The following is a 26,664-nucleotide window of genomic DNA, read 5'->3' on the forward strand; positions in this document are numbered from 1 at the left end:
TTGGCCCAAACGATGGAAAATGAAAAGGTGGGTAAATAATGATTTTGTGGCTAAATTCATCCACACTGAAGAGTATGAGTTCTACTTTACAACAGATAACTTCCTTAGCATGAGGACTGGCTAGCTATTAACTGACCACTTAAATAGCCAAAGTGACTAGCCAGACATAACGACCCTAATGTATTAATTAATGTTAAAGTTAATGAGATATATGACTGGGGATGCATATACAGATGAACCGTCTTTACAATGCCAGCTACGTTTAACACCAGACTGGCTGTTGGTAAGAAAGGTAAATCTTTGTTGCAGGATGTGGATGGGCCAACTTGTTTGGAAATGCAAGACATGAGTCAAAAGAAGGTAAAGGTTCCTCGCAGAACAATCTACTTTGCCAGTGGAGAAACCATGGAGGAATACAGTACTGATGAGGAAGAGGAGGAAGTAAATCCTCTCCAGAAAGATGTGCTGCCAGTGGACACAGTAGGTTAAATATAGTTGCCTAGGACACTTTTTTGTTGAGAGATGTTCATACCATTTGTGTTTGCTATAGTCCAAAATGACCTGGGGTCCTTATGTCTGGTTTCAAATGTGGAGAATGGCAACTTCCACTGTCTCAGGTAAATGTTGTTTTTGTTCAATGCTTGTTCAATGCTTCAAACGTTAGTGCTTATGACAGGTTAAGTTTTTCAAATTATTTCTTTGTTAGAGGAGAAAATAGTCCCTGTGGTAATTATTTATATTTTAGAGTTCTACAATTGAATCCCTTGGTCATCTATAAGTGACGTTCCTTTGAAAATGCCAAAGACAATTTACACGCAATAGACGCAAGTTTCTGATAGTTTAAACAATAATTTAACAAAATAAAGGTGTTATCAGGTATTATTGTTTGAACTATTGTGTTACTTTTGGCCTTTGTTAACGTTATGGTTGCCTGGTAACAGTTGTGGAATTGTCTCTGCCTATGTCACATCTGCTGCTCAATCAGGAACATTATAATTTTAATTACTAAAATTGAGGGGTGGAAAGGGAAACCTTTCAAAATATAATCATGTTAATTACATTTTAGTTAAAAGTGTAGTCTAACTTATCCTATGCACTTTAAATTAGTTTAATTCATGTATTTAATTTTGTGCCTTCTGCCTGCAGTATGTGATTACATGGGTGAGAAACTAGCCTCACTGTTTGGCATCACTAGTCCCAAATATCAATATGCCATTGATGAATACTACCGTATAAAGAAAGAGGTAAGTCCACGACAATTTTCTTGTCAGATTTTGAAGAATTTTCAACAATGGCTTATGCATGTGTAGGAAGAGGAGGAAGAGGAGGAGACTCGTCTTGCAGAGGAAGCAGAGCGACAGTTTGAACAGAGCAGACAGCAGAGGGATTCTGCCACAATGCAACAACCGGAGACGTCATTTGTAAACCTAAACATTGAACATGATCGGTCCCCTGACAGTCAAGACATAAACAGCATAGATGGTGATTAAAATCTCTTCAATTATTTGGGGTAAACACACCTTATTCTTTTTTTTAAAATTGTATTGTTTCTACATTTTATTTTTTGTATGTAACAACTAGGATATGTACTTTAGTTGTTAAATCACAGCAAATAACATCTTCACTGTAAAATGTTGGTGTATATAGTGACAACAAATGAAGAATAGATCCATTGCATTTAGAAATCCAAGAATATGCCAATTTAAGAGAGAACATACTTAACAATACTTAAGTTAATCCTTAAAGTGTCCTTGCCAAGTGTACAGCTAGTTTTCATAAGCCTGTTAGAAGATAATTATCTTCAGACATGAGATTGTGTCATGGTAACAAGCTTTACTTCAGGAGGTAAAGCACAAATGTTTAACCATAGTCGTGTGATTTTCCAAAAATATATTATTCTATATGAATGTTTAGAATCACACAAGCGCTCAGGTTTGCTTATGCAAACTATTTCTTATACTTAATTTGATGGTGGGATATAAAGGGAAAAAGTAGGGTCTTTGCACTACTGTCTAAAATGTTCAGTCATGAAGGATGTCTTTTTAATAAACTGAGGGCAGAAATATGGAAGCAAATCTTTTTATTTAACTATATTTTACATCAATTTGTACATAGAAAATATTTATTTTGTGTCTTAATAAAATCAAAAATCTTCATGTTATTTCATTTTTATGTTGAGTAAGCATTTGAAATGCATGTAAAAGTGGGAATGTCTAATGTCTAATTCAGGTGTCAAGATCACCTGTGTTGTTACTATTGTTGTCATTAGCAACCAGCACCTCTCTGTTTTCATAAGTCCAAAAGCCGTTAAGGTCTATCAGTATACTAACAACAGTGTCCCCCTGACAACAGTTAACCAAGTCCTGCAAGGTGATTTTAAAAGGATCTTTGGGCTTCACCATGTCAAAGATCTCATCCTAAAAGAGAAAATCTATCATTATTTTGTTCTTAACTTTACTTTAAAAAGCCAACGGGATACTGTGAGTAACATACCTTGACGTCTTGGAAAGACACTGGCTCTTGACCATGAACTTTCATTTGCTCTTGAATAGCCTAAAAATAACACATTAAACAATTAAACATATTCGTACGACCAGCATAAATTAATTTGTAACTGGCCAATACCCTGAAAAAATAGTTGAGCGAGAAGACATTGAGAAATCCTCGGTTCTCCATGTCCAAAAGTTTAAAAATGTGTTGTAATGCAGCTGGTTCTTTTCGGTTTTCCAAGGCCAAAACAAAGTCTAAATATGTCTTATAGTCCTGCAACGTAGAATGGAGTATCGTAATGAATTTGTTTCTCATAAGAAAAATAGGCTAAAGTCATACCATCTCTCCATCATATGTGAGGCACTCCTGAAACACCCTGTCAAGGAAGACTGATGTCAAAGTAGCTGTTCCATAACGAGAGAGCTCTTCTTTGCTTAACATGCCATTGTGGTCCTTATCCAGATTGAGATACTGTCCTAAAGAGATGTTTTAAACCATTGAACATTTGACTGCCATTTAAAAATGCAGTTTGTCAATGTGTAAAGTAAAAAAATGTTTACCATAAACTCGTAGGGCAGATGGGGCTGAAAACCAGTTTGACTCCTGACTCTCTTTTGAAAGTTCTTCATCTCTCAACTGAGTACATGGTAAGGAGCAAACAAAGGTGTCTTGTTAAAAATAAGCACATGTGTTTTTAACTAAAGTTACATCAAAGATAAGGACAGTACCTCTAACAAGTCATCCAAAAAACTACATGCTAAGATGTCCTGGATTTTTATCTTTCCTGGAGGGAAAAACAAAAGCACAATCAAGCTAAAGTTCTCAGTTCCTTCGTCTCATTGGTGGGGTTGTTAACCTGTTCGCAGAGGATCAAGGAAGAAGAAAAACTTTCTAACAGCAGTGCAGACATAAAAAGAGTAAAATGACTTCTCCAGTCCATCGAGCTGAGGCAGAGTGGGGATCAATTCCAAAATATAGTTTTCCAGATCCTGCAAGTATTAGATGGCAATTTAATTAGAAAGTTAATGGAGTGTGTATTTGTATTATGTTTCTTAACGAGAAACTCACAGATTCTCTGAGGAATCCCTGTCCAGCCACATCGTATAGGCTTAAGCCAATCCTGGTCTGATGTAACCACACTAAAAAGCATAAAAAAAGAAAAGTGAAGTTCACTAAACTGATATATTTAAGAAAAATCAGGGCAACAGACCTTTCCTCATGACGTAATTAAAGAACTGCATGATGGAGATTCTCCCATAAGGGTCATTGTGAAGCAGCTTGGCATAAACTCGGGCAGTGAAAAACTTTCTAAACATCAGAGAGAGGTTCTTTTGGCATGAAAGTTACATTAGTAGTAAATGTCTGCTGCATCTCCAGTCCTCACTTGCACTTGGGCCCAGCTTTCTCACCCACTTGTAGATAGGCTTCATAACTGATCATGGCCTCCTCTCCTGTTACTGGTGGAACCTGGTGCTTATCAAGAAGAAACCACAGATTCTAACAAACAAACAAACAAACAAACAAACAAACAAACAAGGGGTTAGAGTGAGAGGACACATCAACTTCAGATTATTTAGTTATTGCCATTTACCTGCAGTTCCTCATTATCCAGCAGTTCTCGGCTCTTCCTTTGCAGAAACACAGCCCTTGATTCCTCTCTCAGCTTTTGCAGAAGTATTTCATCTTCTGCTGGAAGCTGTAATCAAAGCCAAGATGTACAACGTAACTTCATAGAGGGACTAAGCAATTGATAATACATCTCTCAAAGTCTAATGTGTATTTGTTGCATGGTATTAGTAAATGTATAATTACTCTGTAGTAAAACCGGGGGATGTTTTTGTAGGACGTGTCTTTGTTGCCTCCTCCATTCCACTCTGTGTAATACTTTGTGAAGAGTTCGGTTTCTTCTGCCTTTTTTTCTTCCTCGCTTCTTTCATCTGTCAACCAAAATTCAAACCATAATTTAAATACAGAAAAGGTCAATATATCAAGTCTAAAACATTTTAGTCACTTTGTTAAAAAGGTTACTCGTAAGCAATTTAACATACTAGTAGTAGTCTACGGTTATTTCTCACCAGTGGTAGTCTTTTCCAGCCTCCGTTTTAATACGTCAGTCCAGTAATCTCTTTTATCGTTTTCCATATTTTTAGAAAGTGTTGTAAGTGATGCAAAATACAGCAAGAAATAGTTCCTTTACACTTGCTACGGAAAAGCAGAACAACCGACAGACAAACGGAATAAGGATTTGTTTTTTTGCTTTGGTCCTTCAGCGTAAATCAGACATGGACAGTTTTCAAATGCTACGGTACGCATTAGTGACACGAAGAGTTTACCAGTCAAAAGATTTCCAACACAGGCGTCTAGTAACAGCTTATATATTTAAGAAAAGGTCCATGTTTATAGCGAATCTGTAGCTGTCAACGTTTGATGACGTCAAACATGCGACACGAAACACTCGCTCGTTCGCTCGAGGTTCGCTCCTCTGCCGTAAACTGTAAGGGCACATTTCGTTCCACATAGTGTTAAATGTCATTGGAGAGGTGTTTTTATATATGATTATTATAATATCATTTACCAAGACATTTATGGTAATGTTGCTTCTTTGTAGACCATTTGATATATTGTTTACTTCTAAGGTGTAGGCTATTTAACGATTGTATTTCATGTTTAAGCTATCAATACAGTCATTTTCTCAAGTTAAGTCAATTGGTGCTGTCATGAGGTCGAGTGTCATATGCAAACTCAAATCCTGCTCAATGCATTTGAACTCTGTGTTGCACCATGGGACTGTTGTCAATAGGGAAACTTACCTGGTCTCTAAACTTTACTCCAATGCACGCTGCTTAAGCTCTAAAGAAACATTTCAAAAGAACAAAACCCAAAACAGGGGTTCAGAAAAGCAAAAGGGCTACAGGATTGACAGAGACACATATGGGAAAGAGGATGGCCAGAAGGAGGAAAGAAATTGGAGAGGCACTTCTTTGCAACGCTTCTCTTCCAAATCTGTGTTTGCTGCTGGGACTGCCAAGAGAACAACAGAAATCCTGAAGAAGAAAGCGGCTCTGGTCTCAGGAATGGGGCCAATGAGTCTGGATGACCCTAAACCAAAAACTATAGCAGGTACAGGGGAAAGAATATTAAGCAATACAAAAAATATTCACATAAAGTACTAAGAAGTTGAACTCTTATCATTGATGTATTTTTTTACAGAGAAGGCCAAGCTTCCTGATCGGCCCCTGTCTATTGCAGAGTGGAGAAAACTGAAAGAGTCTAGTGGTAATGTTCAGCGTTTTGATATCTACATAATGTGTGGATTGTTCAACTCTGGAGCAGATTTGGATATTGCCAAGTAAGAATATGTTCTATTAGGTGTGTGTGATATTTAAAATAAAAGGAATAGTGATAACGATATTCAAACTATTATGAATATTATGTCAATTCAACAGACTTTAAACATGTTAGTTGGGGATTAATTATGAAATGGTGTCAAATTAAACACAAAAATTCTAAAATATCACCTTTTTTTCATTTTCATTTTTTGTTAACTCTTTTTGTCGCATTTTTACGATATACAATACACTCGATATTCAAATGTTTCATATCTTCAAAACAACATTCACAATATTATCTACATTTTTGATATATTATCCACCTATATTTCATTGATTGTACTTCACTACACCTTTTACATGACCCAACTTATGTTGTGTTTTATAGATTTATTTATGTTGTCAGCTTGAGTTTGAACGTTTATGTTGCTGTACTGCTTTCTCACACAGGTCATTGCTGACTTTTGTTGCCACTGAAATGGGAACCCTGTCCTATGAGTTGCTGCTAAGATATCTGACGCTTTGTGTGATGGGAGGCCATGAGAGCGAAGTGTTTGACGTCTATGACATCATGCGAACATCTTTCCCCTCTCTGGAAACGGGAGCCTCCAGCCTCTTTATAAAGGCCTTCTGCCGCACAGAAAGGTGGAGGGAGGCTCTTGTCATTCTGCAAGAACTCAAAAAGGTACAACAATGTCATTATGGGCACAGTGTTTAACAGTGTAATGATTATGTAAAATATGAATACAAAATTACAAATCAGTCTCTTGGTTCAGTCGCTAGGAGAAATGACAAAAAAGAAATTCCCTCATATTCGTGTAATTAAAAACAAATAAAATTGCTTTATATATTATTTTCATAAACAGAAACAATATACTCTATTAATCAGTGTTTACCACAAAAAATGTGAACGCCGCTCCAAACTGCTTTTACTGACAGGATAACCTCTCAATTATAATGACCCAAGCATATAATTTACGATTAGAACTGACAGAATTTCAATTCATTTTTAACAGGTAGTAACCCCGTCGCCACGTAACTATAGTGACATAATATCAGCTGCAGTTCAGCATAACGACCTGACCACCGCCTGGATGCTCTATGATGAGTTAATAGAAAAAGGACTGAGCCCACATGCAGAGACCTGGGAAGCACTTTTCAGTAGCACAAAGGAAGAAGGGGAGATGTTCCAGCACAAGCAGCGACTTCTGGATATTCTGCTCCACATGCGTGACAACCAGATCTATCCACAGAAAAACCTAGCAGAAAGCATCAAGACCTGGTTTGAAAGGTAAATCAAGAGTACCGTACACACACTGTTACTGCTTAACACCAGATGTACACTGTATTTGGCCGGTCTATATTTACTTGTACCTAATTGGCAGGTATATTCCAGTAAAACAAGTATTGCTGTATACAACTTTCAATAAACAGTGCTTTTGAATTCAAATATATTCTATTGTCAGACTTGAGGGCCAAAACTTGAAAGGAAATTGGACCACTGTCTCCCCAAAGTAACTATTCTTTTCTACTTATCAGGCATACTAATACTATAAAACAGCATTTTAATTAATGTAAACAATAATGTAAATTAAGACAATAAAAATGTATCTCTTTATATGTTTAGGGGCCTGTGCCGTTGTTGTGGGACTGAGCTGGAGTCCATACAGCTGACGGAGGAGGAATACCAACAGCTCAAAGATAAAGTCATGGTCAATGTCATCCAGGGACCAGACGTTTTTAATAAGACTACTCCGGAGGTTGGTTGTATTACTATTGTGCAGATTTATGGCATGCTAGTCAGAACACTGCTTCAACTGTGGAGAAAAAAGAGAAAGACTGCTCCATCTACTCAATTTAATCGTTGCTTCAGGCAATATCAGTTGGCCCAACCATTTGGTGTGATTATTTTTTGTTGTTGCAACAATTGTATGTTGTAGTAACAATAGAAAATTATTTAGGCAGACTGCTTTAAGATCTACTATTTAGGAAACAATTTGTCATTTTCATAATTTATATATATATATATATATATATATATATATATATATATATATATTCCCCGGATCTTCCCAAGTGTCATAAGTTTGAAAGTGGAATATTTAGTATAATAAAGGGGATTTCCAACATGTGAATCATGTGGTTTTGAACTAAAGCTGCCTCCTGCAGAGCAAAAAATATACTATGTAAAAAAAGATGGACATGTTGGACTTTAATAGTATATTATTGTTCAAGCAACAAAGGACTGACAAACTTTGCTGACATGTAATAACCCTAGCAACCACGGGAAAAAATACAAAAGAAAGGTTTGTTGTAAAACTTTGCTATGATACAACACTTTTTATTGTAAGGTAAGATACACTTTATAGTCCCTCAAAGGGGAAATTTCTCTTGAGCACATGGTGTTGTGTCATATGCAATCACACACTCTTTAAAACATAAAGCATGAAAAACATTAAGAGGCACATGTCTATGTAATCTCACAAAACAAAGGGGCATAAAATCATGACGCTTCCTACAAGTTCCAGTTAACAACTTGTATCGTAATGCTGTGTTACAAACTTCATTCACGTTACTCTATAGTATGTGTATCAGGCTGCTTAGTACGTAATTCGGGTCAGCAAAAATGGCCGTAGGCTGGTTTTCAAAATGCTGTCATTCATTGTGCATAACAGCGCATAAATGGCACCATCATCTTATGTATGTATGTGTAGCTCAGTGTGTGTTTTAAGCAGTCATATTATCCACCGTGGCACAATGAACGGGTTTCACGTATCAGCTCTGGAAAGTCCCTGGATAATTATACTGGATTTTCTCTTGGCCTGGTACAGCTCTCCTTTTTCTTTCCCTCATCCCAGTTCACTTCATTATACTGTGTCCATATGATTCACATTGAATTGAGACCATTGCTATCATATACCTCTAAGCTTTCCCATGCCTATTATATGTAAAGCCACTGTATTAATTGCAACATGTCTGAATTGGTCTGAGGGAAATGTTGTAGTGCAGGAACATAGCAAATTTTGATCTTTAATATTGTTATTGCTCGGCTAGTTTACATTTTAATTTGCAATTGTTTGTCGTTTCAAGGCCAGGGGAATTCACACACGCCTATTTCCATACCACTGCTATCTAAAAGTGAAAGTCTCAACAATTCCTCTGTACCAGACATCTATTATAAGATCCAAAGTATGTCGCCTATTATGGTAGAAAGTTGGTCAGTTGCGTTCCCTGATTCTTGTTTTGAGCTATGCAAATAACCTCTTCTTGATGTACAGTTTACCAAGTCTTAAAGTCCCACACAAAGGAATTTGTAACTAAATAGTCGTTATTGTGCGGTTAACCGTCAGCTGGAGGCAGTCAACTTCAAATGATGTCCCCAGAAATCCTTTTTACACTGTCCCCATTGAAGCAGCTCTGCCATTTGACTGTTTGTAAAGGAAAAGCCAGGTAGAATCCCAATCAAAGGGCTTTGATCAGTCCCGGCAGCAGTGAGGAAAGCAGATGCCCCGTCAAAACAGGAAACGTCATGTGGTATTTTTGGTGAACTTTGGACTAGAATATATTACAGTCTTTAAACTTGTCTAACTGCATTTTTTGTGTACCTTGTTTGTTCTTAATATTTGTCATGTGTGTCCCCTCAGGAGCTGGAGAGGTTTAAAGCATTTGTGAACAGAAAGCCTGCTTTTGATGTGGTTGTGGATGGGCTAAATGTTGCTAATATCAATAAAGATAAAAGCAAGCTCTCCGAAACGGTAAGACTACTACAGGAGTCAAAGAAGTTCGGGGTTTTGACTGCATTATGGTGATTTTTGGGACCTTGACCTCGATCCAGTTCAGGGGCTTTTTCTACACTTTGTACTATGACTAAACCAGCTCAAATCCTGCATGTGGGTGTGTCACCTTTCAGACTGGCCAGTGTCTTTATTTAACATATGGCCTACTCGTCTGCCTGCCCACATTTTGTCTGTCTGACAGGATATGTGTATAACAACTTAGATTTAATCTTTTAACAGTCGACCTTTATTATTTAGTTTGTTAGTACTGGGGCTGGACAATATAACTGCAAAAAGGCATCATAATATTCAAAACAAATACAAATGTCAGTCAATATTACTAATTTTCTGAACATAATAAAGTCTAAAATCCGGTCCAAACAGCATGCTTTTACTGACAAATGAGGAATAGCTGTAAACCTCTCAATTTAAAAACACCCCAGTATCATTGACAATGATGCACAGCCCTGGTTAATACTGTCACCTACCACAATGCGTTCACCATTATCGTCCTCTTAAATGTTTGCACGCATCAATGTCACGCTTTTGTCACGTTTCAGTTGTTGGCAGTGGTGTCCGAGCTTGTGCATCGGGATCTGACTGTGCTCGTTTTGGGGAGGAAACACATGCTGCGTCCGTCCAGATCCTGGGATAGAAACAACATGAATTTACTCCAGCAGAAAGCACACTGTTTCTTCACTGAGAACATGTGAGAACACCAGACGCAATCATTTGAATTGTTGGAAAGCGCTCAACGACAGCTGATCAGAGGCTTTTTATAAAACAGACAGAAAACTATTAAAGTAATCAAATGAATAATGCAATTGTACAACTAGATACATCAAATGAAAGCTGCATTTAACATTGATTGAACTTATGACCATATCTATCACTTCTAAGAGACTTGTCTTTCTTGCAGCTCTGAGGACGACCCTTTCTTGCTGTATGCCGCTTTGCATTCTGGGAATCACTGTCAGTTTGTGAGCAGGGATCTAATGAGGGACCACAAGGCCTGTCTGCCCGACGGAGCCACCAAGCGCCTTTTTTTTAAGTGGCAGAGGGGACATCAGCTGGTGGTTGACGGTTACATTGCAGCAGGAAGGAAAGTCTGTTTTCAGGTAAGCCGAGGAAGCACAAAGATGAAGGGAAAGGAAGGAGGAAGGAGGAAGTATAAGCTAAAAATAATACCGATGCATTTTCTGGTTTATTTCAGGGCATTCCCAGCTATGACACTATTGTCCAGACATCAGACGGTTCATGGCATTTACCCTACGATGACCTAGATGACAGATGCACCTATGAAGTGCCACAGAAATGGCTGTGTCTTACTAAGCAACACTGAAATGTATTTTCATGATATCATATACAGTACATTACAAACACATTAAAATATGTTGATAAAGGCAAATGTGTTTAATTGTCCTGATGTTCAGTCATGGGGATTTACAACATGAAAAGTAGAATTTGAAGACAACAATGATCCATTTTAATGACTCTGTTTGAAAATGTTTAGGTACTTGCTATAGAATGAGGCTCATGTAGGTTTTCGTTTTTCCGTGGACAGTGATGTTTGATAGTTTCAGTATTTTTCTCAACTTATTTAATAATAAAACAAACACTTTCCTATTATTAAAACTATTGAATGATGAATCCTGAATAATAGTTCCCACAGAGATAGATTTTATTTAACGAATCATAAAACTCCAAGAATAAATTCAATTCCCAAATAGTCCCATCACTGGAACAAAACGTCTAAATTAATTTCAGTCCATTTTCATCTAGTTCCCTTCCTTCCCATCACCGAAGCATCCTGTTGTTGGGGACTGTCACATGAACAGCCGAGTGTTCTGTTCCTGGGAATTTCCTGCCACTTCCTCAATGACCCCACCCTCCGAAAAACTTCCTGCATTGAATAAGAGCCTCATTCCACACGCATTTCCCAGACACCTCAAAGCTCAAAATACACACATTAACACAGCGGGAGCAGCTATTTTTCATATTTTTATATATCTTCCGTTGTTAAAGTTGCCATGTTATTAAATAAAACCAGTAATTCAAAAGTAATAATATCTGCAACTCTTTAAACAAACATTTAAATAATATGTTGACACGAGTTCTGTTAAATACGAGCGTTTTAATTTAAGTGAAGAGTGTTGTGACTATTTGCTGTCTGACATATACAACTTGCTCGACTGTACACTTCACAGTTTCCATAAAAATACATCTTTTTATACACACCATTTACAATATACAACAGAGCCGTCGCGGCGCATCAGTTTTGGTGATGACAAATTTACGACGTCCACAGAAAATGATTAAAAGGCACAATGGACGATTTTTTCGGCGATTTGAGAACGCAGGCGGAAGTGCGCACGCGCACTCCCCCGTGCGGACTGATACAACACACACGTGCGTTTGTTTATTAGCGCGACGGATCGCATCACATCTCTCGTCTCCCGTAGATTTCCGTCTTTTATGAGTCAACTCGAACTGTCTATCTCCGTCTTCATTTTGTCCCGTACACTGAGGGAACTATATTATGATGGATCAATGCGCTTAGACACGCGGAACCGTGCTGCTCTCGGGGGACGAGCCGCACGCGGCTGCAGGTGAGCGGTAGGTGCGTTTTATGATTGATACGTGGCAGGACTAATCGGCAGTCCACGCCACGAGGAAATAAGACTAAAATTTGGGCCAAAAAAATCGTCCATTCAACCTTTAAGTGTCCGTTTAATCAAAACAACACGGGATCCCATCGTGTAATTTGCAGTATCTGTACATGTCATTGTCTTTCATCGTTTTGTCTCCTGCCGCTTTCTCTGTTTCCCAGCCGGTCTCAGGAGCGCCTCTGCAGCTGCCTGTCTTCTTCGCCCAGTCCGTTATCGTACGTAGGCGTTTGGGCACCGGGTGAAGAAATAATAAAGTTCTTTGTTTCTTAACCCTTCAGCCTGTTCATCGCACCTTCCACAATGTCCTCTAGTGTCCGTTCCACTGGATGTCATCGTACCCAACCTACAAATGAAAAAGAAAAGTGTTCAAATAAGACCATTCCATGACGTGATTTTATATTTCAAAGCGTTCTAACACACACACACACCTCCTCATCCTCCTCCTCCTCCTCTTCCACTTCGCTGTCGTCATCCTCGCTGTCGGGAAGCTCCCGTAGCCCCGGCTTGGTCAGAGCAAACAACTCCTGCCTGATTTGCTCGTTGTCGCGGCCGTATGTGAGGTGAAATGGCGTGTGCCCAGCGGACGTAAGGAGATTGGGGTCGGCGCCTTTTCTGAGCAGCAGTTGTACCAGCAAAAGGTTCTGTTGGTCCACGGCAAGATGTAGTGCCCCTCGGCCGCTTCTCTGCTCCTAAAATAGCAAGGATATGATTTTTTTAATAAGTCTGAAGCCAAAATCATAGGCTTTTATTTTGACGTGCTGTCAGTTTAAGTGAGTTTACCTTGGCGTCTACGTCCGCTCCTAAATCCACCAGGTTTTCCACTAACGATAGAAAACTGTGAACTGAAGCCAAGTGTAGACAGTTTTGACCTGCAAAAGAGATGAGATGTTATTACACTGGCATGACAAGCTATTTCCTATTTGTATTAGGCTGTGATGATAGAACGTTTCTGTTTTTTTTCATCCCAGCTCGAGGACTGTGGGCAGTAACATTTCAAACAGTGGAATAACTTTAAATGCCAGGTAAAACAAAGTATTGAGTGTTTTCTTAAGGGATTGGCAAAGTTTAAATACCACACAAGGCGTTACTGCACAACGATTTGAAACACTATATTTTGTGTGTTTTTCAATGTGGAAATGTGCGATTATGTTTCGTGGACTGGTTCCAAACTATTTGAGGTTGTAAATCAAGAAAAGAAACCTTCATATTAAAACCCCAAACGGATGCCAGGCAAGAATAAAAGTGGCGTGATAATAAAAGTCTCGTCCGACTCGTACCGTGGTAGTTGTACGCAGCCATCGCGGCGCTTAGATGATGGGGGAGGCAGTTCTGAGTGATCACGCTGAAGCAGGGCAGGTTTCCGTGACGACAGGCGATGTGAAGGGCAGTGTCTCCGTTGGCGTCGACGAACGTGGGGTCACAGCCGGCGACCAGCAGGCGCTCGCACACGCTGGCCTGATTCGTTATAACCGCCAAGTGGAGAGGAGTCTATCAACGTAGAGCAAAGAGAGATTTAGTTATAAAGACCTCGTACAAACAGCTGATGGTGTTTGCTCAGATAAACAGGGAGGAAATTAAGCACAATAAAGATAAGACTCTGCGGGACGCGGCACCAACCTGTCTCTGGTCGTTTTGTGCGTCAAGAAAGTCTGTGTTCTTAGAAAGCTCGATTATTTGCTTGATGTAGTCCTTGGCTTCATGAATGATGGCCAGATGCAGCAACCTACAACATAGAAAATAAAACTTTTCTCAGCTTTACTCAAGTACTTTGTGCAGGGACATCAAAACAGACGACCCCATCACAGCGTAAGGGTCATTGCAAGAATAAGACATTGTGTAGCCATTAATAATTGTGACATTGTGATAAAGAATAGCATATTTGCAGGCCCTTGTGTTTATAATTTAGTGCATATGATTACCCACTATCACTATTGAAAGGTAGCACTATTAAAACGTGTTACTTTAAACCTTTCAGCCGTGTACTTTGAGCTTTGGCTGTAGATAAGATAAGATAATCCTTTATTGTCGGGGAAATTTCATAATATGTACATAAGAAAGAAAAATGGTCATTCAGGAGCTCTCTGCGGTCGGGGGCGCGCATCGGTCGGATTCCATGGCGGCGCGCCTGGGACTTTCCCAGCCTGACCCGCGGACATAGTAGATTCCCTCGATAATAGTCTTTTGTTTATGTCCCAATACAACATGTCTGGACACAGCTAGCCCCATTGTCAGCGCGGACGCGGGCAGTGTGCATTGTTCGCGCGAGGATTCATAAGGCATTTGACCGTAAAAACTTTGATTTAAATGAAACTTTTAGAGGCCCGGGCCTTTTGTAATGACAGGCTCCCGAGTACGTTCCTCCCCACAGGAAAGGGATCAAGTTACGTCCCCGGGAGCAGCGCGCGGCCTACACCGAGCAGACGGGAAACCTAGCTCTAAATATACCGGGGCAGTGTCGATAACGTCACGCCACAGCTCACTTACGTGTCTCCGTCCTCGGTGATCTGCGTTGTCCAGCGCAGCTCTCCGGTTTCCGCGGCTTGTTGGGGCTCACTCTGCAAATGCAGCGCTCGGATCTCCGCGGCCACGGCCTGAAACTCCTCCTCTATCAGCGAGTCCACGCCGCTGTCGAGCCGCTCGTCCGTCGACGGCTTCTCCTCCTTAGCGTCCCGGTTATTATAATCCATTTGGCTGCATATACTTGTCCGGTGTCGGTCCATGGCGGTGCTTTAGCCCGCAGCGAGGTGCGTGAGTGCGCGGATGGTCCCGGAGCAGTTTTAGGAGCTGCCGCGGCTCAAAGGCTGTGTGTGGCTGTGGGGGCGGGGCCTGTGCGAGGTGGGGGATTTCCAGAAACTGTCACTCAGAATAACAGTGTGTTCAGATCTCTGGCTCCTGGAGCAGAAGGGGCTTTCTTTGAGCCATATACACTCTATATACACTCTATATACACTCTATACACACTATATATATACACTCTATATACACTCTATACACACTATATATATACACTCTACACACTATATATATACACTCTATATACACTCTATACACACTATATATATACACTCTATACACACTATATATATACACTCTACACACTATATATATACACTCTATATACACTCTATACACACTATATATATACACTCTATATACACTCTATATACACTCTATATACTCTCTATATACTCTCTATACACACTATATATATACACTCTATGTACACTCTATATACACTCTATGTACACTCTATATACACTCTATATACACTCTATGTACACTCTATGTACACTCTATATACACTCTATGTACACTCTATATACACTCTATATACACTCTATGTACACTCTATGTACACTCTATATACACTCTATACACACTATATATATATATATATACACTCTATGTACACTCTATATACACTCTATATACACTCTATATACTCTCTATACACACTATATATATACACTCTATATACTCTCTATACACACTATATATATACACTCTATGTACACTCTATGTACACTCTATGTACACTCTATATACACTCTATATACACTCTATGTACTCTATGTACACTCTATATACACTCTATATACACTCTATACACACACTATATATATATACACTCTATGTACACTCTATATACACTCTATATACACTCTATATACTCTCTATACACACTATATACACACTATATACACTCTATGTACACTCTATGTACACTATATACACACTATATATACACTCTATATACTCTCTATACACACTATATATATACAGTCTATGTACACTCTATATACTCTCTATACACACTATATACACTCTACATACACTCTATGTACACTTTATATACACTCTATGTACACTCTTTGTGATTTGTGCTGCAGGAGTTTCTGTTCTTGTCATGAGCGTGTGCTGGACGCCTTTGGAAAGTCCTCAGAGTGTACTTTAATAATGCGTCTGCGTGAATCACTTGAGCAGAGGTGAGTGTCGCAGCCCACAATAAATCTGCAAGATGCACAGGAGTTTCCGCTAAAAGTTCATTTGTGACTCCAATGTGATTTCACTTTGTTTATCTCACAGTCTGTGCAAGGGGGAGGAACCAGCTGCACCGTAGTGGAGTTTCCCTAAGACCCACACAGGCCAATGAGAGGTTCTTAAAGATACACACGCTTATCCTTAAATTTCAAAAACAAGGTATGTTTTGACAGTCAAGCCCCTGTGGATATGATGTGATATTCTCTATGCAGTCTATGATTCAATCCCTCTCGAGCAGAATAAACTGTTGGCATCAATACCTCAAAATGGTGCCAACTAATTTTAGACACGAGACACGCAATCTGCTTCAAATGATGCAGCTATTAATTGTGATTCTGTTTTAGATATAAGGTTACAACCTTTAATTAAATCTATTTGTAAAGCCTAATCTGGGTGTACTCCAAGTCTTGTGCAAAGCTGTGAAGCATCATTGGGCTGTGACCTATCCTGCTTTAAAAACAAACAACAGCAGCAGGTTGGGGGCCTGGGGGAAACTCCAGCCTAGTTTTACCTCCCATTGTTCAGACGGTGAGACCAGTTGGACAGGCGCGCTCTCAGCACATATGTTAGTATCAACTCTCAAAGACATAAGCTGCTACTCTCTCAAACATTGTGTTGTATCCAAGCATGAAGCAAAAGGCTTGGTCTTGAATTAAGTTAAAATGCCTGCATAATAGAAACAAAAAACTTACTCCAAGTTTGGAATTGGTTATGTGAATTCCAAGTAAAGGCCTAGACGTTCACACATGCATGCAAGCTACTCTTTCCTCAGAAGCCTCTTAACACATACTGTAAATATTTGGTATACGATTTGAAACAATAAGTATGTTAGAATTCCTTTGGAGCTTGAAATGAACATTCATCTCTGAGGCATTTAAATACAGGTGTGTCTCTTTTGAAGTAATTTAATGAGAATGTTTCTATTGTTACAGATGTCTAATCTGTACGGCATGTACAGTGGTATGTAGCTTCTGAAGAACATTGTCAGATTGTAGAATTCCCTGGACTTTTCATAAATAAACCTGTTCAACAATTGATGACTAATACTGCAATATCCAGGTATCAGTAGCTGAGTCACATCATATGCGCTGATCACACACTGTAACTCATGACACATGGCCACAAAAGGCCACACTAAACCAAAACCATGGCGTTAGGTTTTTGTCCACACTAGTCTCCAAAATGTACAGGTGGATTATAAAATAAGATAAAATAAGATAATCCTTTATTGTCCACACATGGGGAAATTTTGGTGTTACAACGCAGTAGATACAGGGGGAAAGGACAGATAACTCATAGGAAGTTTAAAAAACTCTTAATAGAAGAACTCTTATAAACAAAAACAAAAACAAAAACTCTTATTAACAAAACTCCTGTAAACAGGACCTCTCATATCTTAATATGGAATGGAGGGAAGAAAATAAAAATAAAGATAAAATGAAATAATAATAAAAATAGCTGGCATTAGACAAATAATACTACTAATAATGGTAAAGTAAACACTCTTATTTACATCATCATACCCTGGTCTCCATCAACTGCATAATTTATATATAATATGTATTACAATGCTATGCTAAATTCACAAGTGAATCAGTTTTTTTTTTTAATTTGGGGGGGATTTTTAAAAATTCAAATTTTGCCGTCCCAATACTACAATTTTACACTGGATTTCGACACTAGTTTTAGTATTAATTAGTATTACTTTAGTATTAATTAGATACTTTTAACGACCCAGTAGCAACATGACGGACACAGGCCAAGAAGGTTTAACAATCAAAGTTGTTTTAGGTTTTTTGTAAACATTTTGTTGAGGTGGTGCATTTATTTCCTTTTATTGTATAGGTAGTGAGCTTCCTGTGTATAATCTAGAGGGCAAACATTAAATGGATTTAATAGTCCTGCAGTAAGACTTTTTTATATGAAGCTAATACATGTACTTCAGAGGAGCCACATTCCACACATTTCTTTTGCCAAATAGATTTAAATTATAGGATAATAATTTATCTTTCTAGACTTTTATGCCATTATATGAAATTGTAGGCCTAACTGAGAAAAAAAGAAAGAACACTCTCCAGACTAGGATGCGTGTTTGATGTTGCTTAAATAAAGGAGAAATAAAATTAGAAGAAGAAAAACAAAAAACCTTTGAGCTTTCATTGAGAAATTTTCTCTGGGTTGTTTTTGTTTTTTTGACCAATAGGTGGCGACAGAGTAATGGAACGTTCCTCACCAAGACCCATGAATGGATTACTGGTAATTCCTCAAACAGAAAACTTTCAACAATGCCCCTGTCTCTTTGTTAAGTCTTAGCTCCACCTGATGGCCTGTGACAAAAGGCACACAATTATAGAAATGGAGTAAAAATACGTTTTTGGGGAAACTATAACTAAGTAATATAGTAGGAGTAGCCTAACTATCTGGACGTAAAATCTAAAATATTCCTAAAGCAGTAAAAATATTGTATCCGAAAATTACTCTGAAAAGTACAATTTCTTTAAAATGTTACTCAAGTAAATCAGTAAATGTAACAAACTGAGTACATGCCCACCTTTGGACCTATAGTCATTTTCCGTAGTCTGGTGCATTATTGCACATTATTATTATTATTATTATTATTAATACCCCAATGCCCCGTGCCTATATGTCTATACAACTGCACCAAGCAGCATGCCAATATCATGCATCTCTTACCGAAAAGCGTAGGAAGTCACGTTTTCAGTCACTAAATACAGGCTATAGCGTATTTTAAGCACCGAAAATAATCTCACGTTCAACTTGTTTATTTTAGTATTCTACTGAAAACATTGATCCTCATAAATGCAATACAAATTAATTGCAATCACACCATGGTTTAATAGTTTTGTAGCCATTGTGGGGGGTGTTGCTGCAATCTCAAGAGGATTCTCCACACGATCCTCATCAAGCCAATCGCCTGATCCAGAGTCTGTTCTCACGCTCATCCACCTTGATTGATTTCCAGAGCGCCTGGCCGTCTGGCTCTGGCCCACTGGCCGGGCTATAGAGCGTCTGGCCCGCTAACACAAGCCGCCTCACCCCCAAGACTGAATGGATAGATGCCCCTCCGACCCCTTATCAGCCAGAGCAGCTCTCAAGGGGGCGGGCCGCGCTGAAAAGACACTGATCAACATCTCACTCTCAATCACTGCCCTGCAAACGCAACAAGACAAGAGCACAATCCAAAGTAAAGGCTCCCCAGAGTATGAAGTATAAATTATAAAGCTCAGATAATCAAACATTACTATCGGGACAGAAAAGTATAAGGATGAGCAAGCCCCTTTAGTGCTGGACTGCGGTCCTGCAGATGCAACGGAGATCCTGAGCTATGAACTAAACAAGCTGTGAATCCAAATATTCAATTCTCCATTACAATCACGAAGAAGTTGAGTCTGTTCAACTTCTACAAAGCATCCTCATCGAGCGGGAGTTTCAATGATGCGCCAACTCTTTACAGTCTGGTGCTGATGCTGCGCGCGCAGGTGCTGGAGACAGTTGCATCCAGAAGCAGTGGACAGTGATGTGTCCTCCCCTCACGCTCTTAAACCCCCTCCCTCTACGCTCTGCTGTCTCTCGTGCGTGTGCTCTTCAAAGCTCTACTTCAAAGTCGTTTCTTGACAACAGTTGCTTGTTCAGTTCCTGCGCGTCATGCCTCGAGGATTTTTGGTGAAGCGTAACCGGCGGAGTCCGGGTTCGTACCGGACCAGAAAACTCACCACAGCTTCAACTCCAGACTGTCAAGAGAACGCTGCAGTGGGTGAGCATGCAGAGGAACGGCCCCCGGTGCTCCACGAGGACGGTGCGCGCGCGTGGAGCCCGCACGTAGAGCCCGCACAGGAGGCTGAAGTGGAGAAGCGTGCGCAGCTCCCAGATGCAGAAGAGCGGGGGACAGATGCTGTAACTCCAGACCAAGACTCTGCGCGCTTCTTCCCACCTCTGCCCTCACGTGAGGGGTCTTGCGTCCCGGTAACTCCGGTGGGCACGCGGGTTCTTGAACAGCAAGAGGAAGATGAGGGCAACTCTACACTTTTCCAAGGCAGATGCGTGACACCAGAGCTGCCGTTTCTCCTCAGCTCCACTCCCGCCTCAGTGCCTTTCAGGCGCCCCCACGCGAGCCCCTACGGCCACGAGTCCAACATGCACGCGCATCTCTTCCCATCACTCTCGATGCTCAACGAAGGGCAACGCGATGGAAGGAAGCGCCCCTTCGAAACTGACCGGAGACCGAGTAAAGTTGGCGTCACGAAAAAACCCAAAATTAACCGAAAGCTGCACTTTGAAGATGAGGTAACCACTTCGCCTGTTTTGGGGTTGCGCATCAAAAAAGAGTTGCCAGAGTCTCGAGCACAGCGGGAGAGGTCCCTGAAGCAGCCGCTGGGCGAGTTTATCTGCCAGCTTTGCAAAGAGGAGTACCGGGACCCCTTCTCTCTCGCGCAGCACAAGTGTTCCCGCATTGTGCGCGTGGAGTACCGTTGTCCTGAGTGTGACAAAGTTTTCAGCTGCCCTGCGAACTTGGCGTCCCACAGGCGGTGGCACAAACCGCGCCCCGTGAACAACAGCCCGGCTCCAGAGGTCCGGACAAAGAGCCAGTCCCGTGGAATCCTCCAGATGGAGATGGACGGCAAAGAGAACGCGCTGCTGCGCATTGACAGACGCACCGAGCACGGCGCACCTGAGGGATCCCACGTGGAGAGCATGGGCCCCCCGCCCACTATACCCCCTCACTACCGGACCCACGCGGAGCCGCAACACGTGAGAGCGGCGGACAGTCCTCCCACAAGCCTGCCGTTACCGTTTGTCCAAAGTTTACAAGAAGAGGAACTGTACGAGTGTCGCTGCTGCGGGAAGAAGTTTCGGCGTCAAGCGTACCTCAAGAAACACCTGGCAGCGCACGAGCCATCTCTGACCACTTACAGCCAAGCGCGAGAAAGCCAGGTGTTTCTGTGTCACATCTGCGGCGCGCGTTTCCCTTCCGCCGACATACGGGACAAGCACCGTCTTTGGCACAGTATGCGGGACGAACTTTTAGCGGGGACTTTAGCGGGCGGAGACATGTTTCACGCGCACAGAGACACGGAGAGCAGCGGGGACAGCGAGCAGGACGCACAGCACTTGTTCTCCAGTAAACAGTGTCCGTCCACGTTCTTCGGCTCCCCTGGACTAAGACACATCAACAAGACTCACAGCGCGGAGGACCGGCATGTGATGCTGCTGCAGATGAGCGTGCGCCCGTGAACCTCTACGGGAGCAGCAAACACGCCACATTCACTGGTCTATTTCATTTGATTATAATAAAACTAATAATAATAATAATAATACAATGCAGGTTAGGATCACATTCTTGGTGCCTTTCCCAACAGTATATTTATTCAGTTTTTTTGTTTTGACAGTATTTATAATCGTATATAATATGAGCTCAATCAGCCCACTTTGTCCGGAGCTGTCCACGGTGCTGAAGTGAAGCTGACAGTTTGCGCCTGACTCGCACTGCTCCGTCCATGAGACTGATCCCACAGTCAAATTGGGTTACAGCTTAATATTTAAGTACTCATTCAACTCTAGAGTGCAATAACTGCAGCATATTTTACTTTTTCCAAACTATATGAGCGTTTTTTGTTCAAACACTCCATTATACAAGATACCATATATATATATATATATATATATATATATATATACACATATATACGTATATAAACTTTAGGTAAAGAGAGGATTAGAAAAGCAAGGACTAAATAGTGAAAACATTTAATTTCATGTAATTACCGTGTAAGTCCGTTGTGACAACAAAATCTCTTAATGCTCAACCAGTGTAATGACATTACGTAACTTTCTGGTCAAATACAAATACAATACTTTTGGGGTAAATTTACATTTAAGAGTGTCCTTCAGAAATAATAATTGATTGCAGTTTATATTTACATTTTATAAAAAAATACATCAAATAAACAATATGCCTTTGCTTGTAACATAATTCCATCAAAAAAGAAATATGTATATTGTAATTATTTCATAATGCATCATTAAAACATTCTGAAGCATTGACATACTGTATTTGCTTTATCTTAAATGTGTTAAAAGAATAGTGGTTTTGGTAAATGTAGAGTATCAATAAACAAACTATTTTGAAAAGGTCTGGACACTTTTTATTGTTATTTATTGAAGCTTTATTGTCAACTGTCAAAATCACACATAATTTCTGTGTATTTTACACACTACTGGTTTGTCAGTAACACTATAGTGAGTGTGGTCATGCTCTTGTCTCTGGTACAGCTGTCACAGGGTCAAACACATGCACTTAACGCTGAAGGCTCATGCAGTGGACGGTCAAATCAGTAGTTACAGCCACTTCGTCACAAAAATCTGTATTTTCTTTTTAATAAGTTGCGCACAAACCTACAGAGAATACATGTAGCTTATAAAGGTATATTTGCATTTACAGCATCAATATAGGTGGACACAAATTAAGCAATCAAATCATTACATCAACTTAAAATATTGAATGCTTATGTTGGATATTCTGCACTCTATATTTTGAGCCTCTATATCATTTTAATTGCATGTATGTGGCTATAAGATGCACAATATCCTGATGTTGACGCTGCAAAAGAAACCCGATTTGCGACATCAATAAACAGCACAGCTACAGCAATAAACCTCAAAACAGGATGCGAATCAAATTGCTGTGATGTAGATTTGACTGGGTGTTTGTCAATTTACGGCATTTATTTCCCAATCTGGAGCAGCTAAAGCACATGTTTGACCAAATATAGGGCCGACAAGGGCAAACTCCACAATGACTCTGATATTCTTTCAGTGAAAATTCATAGGGACATGCAACAACAAAAATGTGATAAACAAAAAGGTTCCAATATGATCAGGGTGATATGAAATACAACATTTAAAGTCCCTTTCTTCTAGATATGGTTAAAAGTACATACGTAACAGAGAACACCGGTGGGTTGCAAACAAAAGCAGCAGTTCTGATGAGCGGTCATTAAAACGTGTGAATGAAACACTCCTTAATACCACAGCCTTTGCATTAAACACATAAAGTGATGGAGTGTGCAACATTGTTTTTTAGAGTGTTGAGGGAGAAATATTTTACACATGACCACTAGACAGAACTAGGAACAAGTGAAATAATACTGTAATATTTCTGATCTGAGTGGTATTAGGGTAGATAAGGGAAAACATTTGAACACAAAAAAACACTATTGGTTTAGCTGATTAACAGTTAAATGATGTGCACTATATTGTATCAGGCTGTGTTATTAACATCAACACAACATTAATAAAATACAGTTATTACTAAGCTATTGGAGTTTAAACGCGTAGTGTCTGTCCATGTGTAGCAGAAGTGGTCTGAAGCCAAGACCACGGTTTGGTTTTGGCAGCAATGCTCATAAAACAGTATATACACAAGTAGCCTTCTCTCACTGTACACCTACTTATATCCATTTCTAGTTTACAGTATATAGATTTACAGTCAAACATACATAGATATACATGTATTGTAATTATGACTAAGAACAAAGAAAACACAGCTGCTGTTCTCTTGCATCGAATAAAACAAAAACAGTAACTTTCTCGGTGAACAATAGGTCAAGTAACGAGTAAAACAGGGAAGGAACAAAAGAAAGACAATGCAGTGATATCAGTGCTTCTTTCAATAATCAGCTACGGTAAATAAATGTGTAACAAGTTCTTGCTTTTTTGATCCGTTTACAGCAGCCTTTTAAAACAACACTTCAGCTTGGTGAGTCATATTTTTGGCAATTCAGAAACCGTAACTTCAATTTACACATTTCAGCCAGAGGCAATATAATCATGTACATTTGAGCGCCAATACAACCCAGAACCCCTTTTACAGAACCGACCATAAAAATAGACTTTGTTACTATATCTATGGTGCTTTTCGGAACAATCTAATTTCTTTTCTATCAAAACTCAGCTTTTGTTTGTACATCCCTGTCCATCTATGATACAAATATACAGCATCTTCTCAGCACCTGTTTTTCTCTCTCTCTCTCTCTCAACGATAGGGACATGAAGTGATACTCCAGCCATTTTCTTTTTCAAAAGCACTGCTGACAATAAGCAGCAAAAATAACAGCATTGACCACATTTCAATAGATGTCTTTTAGTACATTGTGAGGTTTGACAGGAAATATAACACCAGTTCTTCTTTTCTTAATTATGTTGCATTTATGATGGCTATGGTTTGTGCTGAAGTGAAAGTCTAGAAGCTTAGGTCTTGTTGGCAGACCCAGATGAGCGGCGTAGTTTCATGGACATGCGACTTTTGCTAGTCCTGGGAGACATGGGGGATGCCGAGTCGCTCCCTGCCTCCCCAAGTGCCGGACTTTCTCCCCGAAGAATCTCGAGGCAGGAGCCTGATGGGAGGGTTAGAGCGAACACACAAGAGGGAGATATAGACAGTTATTAACAATACATTGTATATATTTATAACCTACAAAGACTGATCACCCACGACACGAAGGAAGGAAAGGACGGACAGAGGATCTAAATGTATATTATATTTAACAGAGTGAAAATTAGTCCTACTTATAACTGAGTTTTAATTGATCCTGGTCCAAGTCTAGGGTGAAATACGGGTTACTAGATCTAGTAAGTAAGTATTTAATATGAGTAAGAACTAAATAGAAAACTTTAAATTGAATCTAAACAAGTTTTAGCACTAGACTATATAAAACCGTGAGAAAGTTCCAGTTCCGTTAAGCCCAAGAAATCCCAATATCGACACCTTTAAGTGAGACTTCCGGGAGACTGTTCGTGTTGTCATTAAAAGCAACTCAAATACGTCTAACATCAATCGTCCGACGCCTTCAATCCAAGACACGACAGCTTGAGACGCAACAGATGTCGTCTATGCAGTTCAAGTGTAATAATTGATTATATTATTTTATTTATATCCATGGTCTATATTTAGCCCATATGAGCAGACTGAATGAGCTCTATTTACTCTACTAGTCTAAGCTACACATCTGGGATCTAAGCATTACCATTCACAGCTAGCATGAAGGACCTTCTGCTTGAGGCCCTTGCCCTTCAACCTGAGCAGGTTCAAACTGTCTAATGGTTTAGGGACCATGAGGTACATAGCACAATGCTCCTCTGCACAAGTGGGTGTAATGAAGCATGGGAAGAAATGGAAAAAAAAAAAAAAACATGAATTATAATGAAAAAGGAAGGAAGTAATATGGAGAAATAATGCTACATAAATAAGAGTTAATCATAAAAAGACTATGTACATGCTGCACTAAAAATAATGGCTTTTAATGAGGTTAAGATTCATGCAAACCCTTTCAGTAGTAGTTTAGGCTTACTGAGAGATATACTGCTTTTATACAAAACAAAATGTCAATCTACACAAAATGTATTGATTTTCTGAAAATAAATGCCTGATGTTAATAACCATTTTAATTGAAACGAATAAAGAGCTACATGTGGCTTTAGGTCACCTCATATTCATAAGATGTCGAGGAGGACAGGAGCATACAAAAGGTTATACAAAAGGTTAGTTTCACCACATCAGTGCCTCACAATGCAGGTTAATGAAACAAGTCGGTGACATCAAGTAAACGGTGTTACATGAAGGAAATCTCACGCCAGCTCACATGAGTGCAATCTAGATTAGGCTTCATCAGGCTTTAGATGCGTTTATGTGTGCATTCTGTAAAAACACCATTAGTTATGGCCAACCGAATTGCACTGACAAGCGGCGTGACCATTTCCTTTACATCATCAGAAATGTGCTCTGAGACCGTAGACAGTAAAATCCACAGAGGAGGAAACATTGGGTCAGTAAACATACAGACATTACAAGATATTAGATACAAGAAATGGTTAGGCAGAAAATGTCAGTGGCAAGAACCAATCAGAACAGGGAGTGTCAATCATGTGACCAGGCTTACCTTCTTAGCAATAGGCAAGTGAGACATTACGATCTAAGGGATGGGGGGAAATGGGGGAAATAAACAGAAATAAAATAAAATGGGGAGTTTAAGGTTAAATAAAAAAATGGCTGTTCATTGTGCAGTTAAGGGACCAGTGAGTCGACTTGAAAGAGGGAGGGAGACAAAAAGAGCAGGGCTTCAGTTTTTTTACATGATTTGAGAGCACAGAAGCAAACAATAATGGTAATTATAATCCAATTTATGGGTCATAATTTTGATTCTGGGCTCTGAAATGCATTTGGAGCTGAACAACACAAAAACAGCGATCTGTATTTTGCATGTTGTCTTATTCAGCCTCAAGGCAAGATGATCGTTTCACTCACACACACACACACACACACACACACAGTCACACCTCAGC

At 39.8% G+C, this 26,664-nt stretch overlaps 6 protein-coding genes across 15 annotated transcripts in view; 3 read left to right on the forward strand and 3 right to left on the reverse strand.

The window, feature by feature from the left end:
• Nucleotides 1–2,151, forward strand: part of fam177a1 (family with sequence similarity 177 member A1) — a 2,308-nt gene extending 157 nt beyond the window's left edge. The window contains exons 1-5 of one of the 2 annotated variants that reach the window (XM_072457692.1): nucleotides 1–27; nucleotides 310–480; nucleotides 551–617; nucleotides 1,147–1,244; nucleotides 1,311–2,151. The exon at nucleotides 1–27 is cut by the window's left edge and continues 157 nt beyond it. In XM_072457692.1, coding sequence (XP_072313793.1) covers nucleotides 1–27; nucleotides 310–480; nucleotides 551–617; nucleotides 1,147–1,244; nucleotides 1,311–1,490 — 543 coding nt within the window. In that variant the 3' untranslated portion in view covers nucleotides 1,491–2,151. The remainder of the gene's footprint in view (nucleotides 28–309; nucleotides 481–550; nucleotides 618–1,146; nucleotides 1,245–1,310) is intronic. The other variant, XM_072457693.1, reaches the window with a different exon arrangement.
• Nucleotides 2,064–4,911, reverse strand: ppp2r3c (protein phosphatase 2, regulatory subunit B'', gamma). Its single transcript, XM_072457691.1, has 13 exons — nucleotides 4,566–4,911; nucleotides 4,303–4,427; nucleotides 4,082–4,186; nucleotides 3,875–3,987; nucleotides 3,701–3,798; nucleotides 3,559–3,629; nucleotides 3,347–3,479; nucleotides 3,219–3,274; nucleotides 3,051–3,126; nucleotides 2,830–2,966; nucleotides 2,626–2,763; nucleotides 2,494–2,553; nucleotides 2,064–2,417 (listed from the first exon to the last, which is right to left on the reverse strand). The coding sequence occupies exons 1-13, from the start codon at nucleotides 4,630–4,632 to the stop codon at nucleotides 2,226–2,228; spliced, it is 1,371 nt and encodes a 456-aa protein (XP_072313792.1). The 5' UTR covers nucleotides 4,633–4,911; the 3' UTR covers nucleotides 2,064–2,225.
• A 59-nt stretch (nucleotides 4,912–4,970) lies between these two features.
• prorp (protein only RNase P catalytic subunit) lies at nucleotides 4,971–11,003 on the forward strand. Its single transcript, XM_072457105.1, has 10 exons — nucleotides 4,971–5,610; nucleotides 5,701–5,839; nucleotides 6,270–6,504; nucleotides 6,836–7,110; nucleotides 7,286–7,333; nucleotides 7,447–7,579; nucleotides 9,464–9,574; nucleotides 10,156–10,304; nucleotides 10,515–10,713; nucleotides 10,809–11,003. Exons 1-10 carry the CDS (start codon nucleotides 5,154–5,156, stop codon nucleotides 10,935–10,937), a joined length of 1,875 nt encoding a protein of 624 aa, XP_072313206.1. The 5' UTR covers nucleotides 4,971–5,153; the 3' UTR covers nucleotides 10,938–11,003.
• Nucleotides 11,004–11,709: 706 nt separating this feature from the next.
• nfkbiab (nuclear factor of kappa light polypeptide gene enhancer in B-cells inhibitor, alpha b) lies at nucleotides 11,710–15,034 on the reverse strand. 2 transcript variants are annotated; one of them, XM_072457106.1, is made up of 6 exons: nucleotides 14,749–15,034; nucleotides 13,882–13,987; nucleotides 13,542–13,752; nucleotides 13,045–13,133; nucleotides 12,687–12,953; nucleotides 11,710–12,607 (listed from the first exon to the last, which is right to left on the reverse strand). In XM_072457106.1, the coding sequence occupies exons 1-6, from the start codon at nucleotides 14,982–14,984 to the stop codon at nucleotides 12,572–12,574; spliced, it is 945 nt and encodes a 314-aa protein (XP_072313207.1). In that variant the 5' UTR covers nucleotides 14,985–15,034; the 3' UTR covers nucleotides 11,710–12,571. The 2 variants fall into 2 exon arrangements, with proteins under 2 accessions (XP_072313207.1, XP_072313208.1); XM_072457107.1 differs by having other exon boundaries at nucleotides 12,693–12,953; nucleotides 14,749–15,033.
• A 4,841-nt stretch (nucleotides 15,035–19,875) lies between these two features.
• Nucleotides 19,876–21,607, forward strand: insm2 (insulinoma-associated 2). Its single transcript, XM_072458168.1, has one exon. It carries the CDS (start codon nucleotides 19,972–19,974, stop codon nucleotides 21,556–21,558), a length of 1,587 nt encoding a protein of 528 aa, XP_072314269.1. The 5' UTR covers nucleotides 19,876–19,971; the 3' UTR covers nucleotides 21,559–21,607.
• Nucleotides 21,608–24,352: 2,745 nt separating this feature from the next.
• Nucleotides 24,353–26,664, reverse strand: part of ralgapa1 (Ral GTPase activating protein catalytic subunit alpha 1) — a 40,201-nt gene continuing 37,889 nt past the window's right edge. For 5 of the 8 annotated variants that reach the window (XM_072458298.1, XM_072458305.1, XM_072458299.1 and 2 more), the window contains one exon: nucleotides 24,353–24,719. In XM_072458298.1, coding sequence (XP_072314399.1) covers nucleotides 24,574–24,719 — 146 coding nt within the window. In that variant the 3' untranslated portion in view covers nucleotides 24,353–24,573. Of the gene's footprint in view, nucleotides 24,720–25,349; nucleotides 25,462–26,261; nucleotides 26,295–26,664 lie in introns of all 8 variants that reach the window. The other 3 variants (XM_072458303.1, XM_072458301.1, XM_072458304.1) reach the window with 2 other exon arrangements.

The sequence above is a fragment of the Eucyclogobius newberryi genome, unplaced genomic scaffold, assembly GCF_026437365.1.
Source record: "Eucyclogobius newberryi isolate DKJ021-1_F unplaced genomic scaffold, fEucNew1.0.hap1 SCAF_21, whole genome shotgun sequence".
Taxonomy (NCBI): domain Eukaryota; kingdom Metazoa; phylum Chordata; class Actinopteri; order Gobiiformes; family Gobiidae; genus Eucyclogobius; species Eucyclogobius newberryi.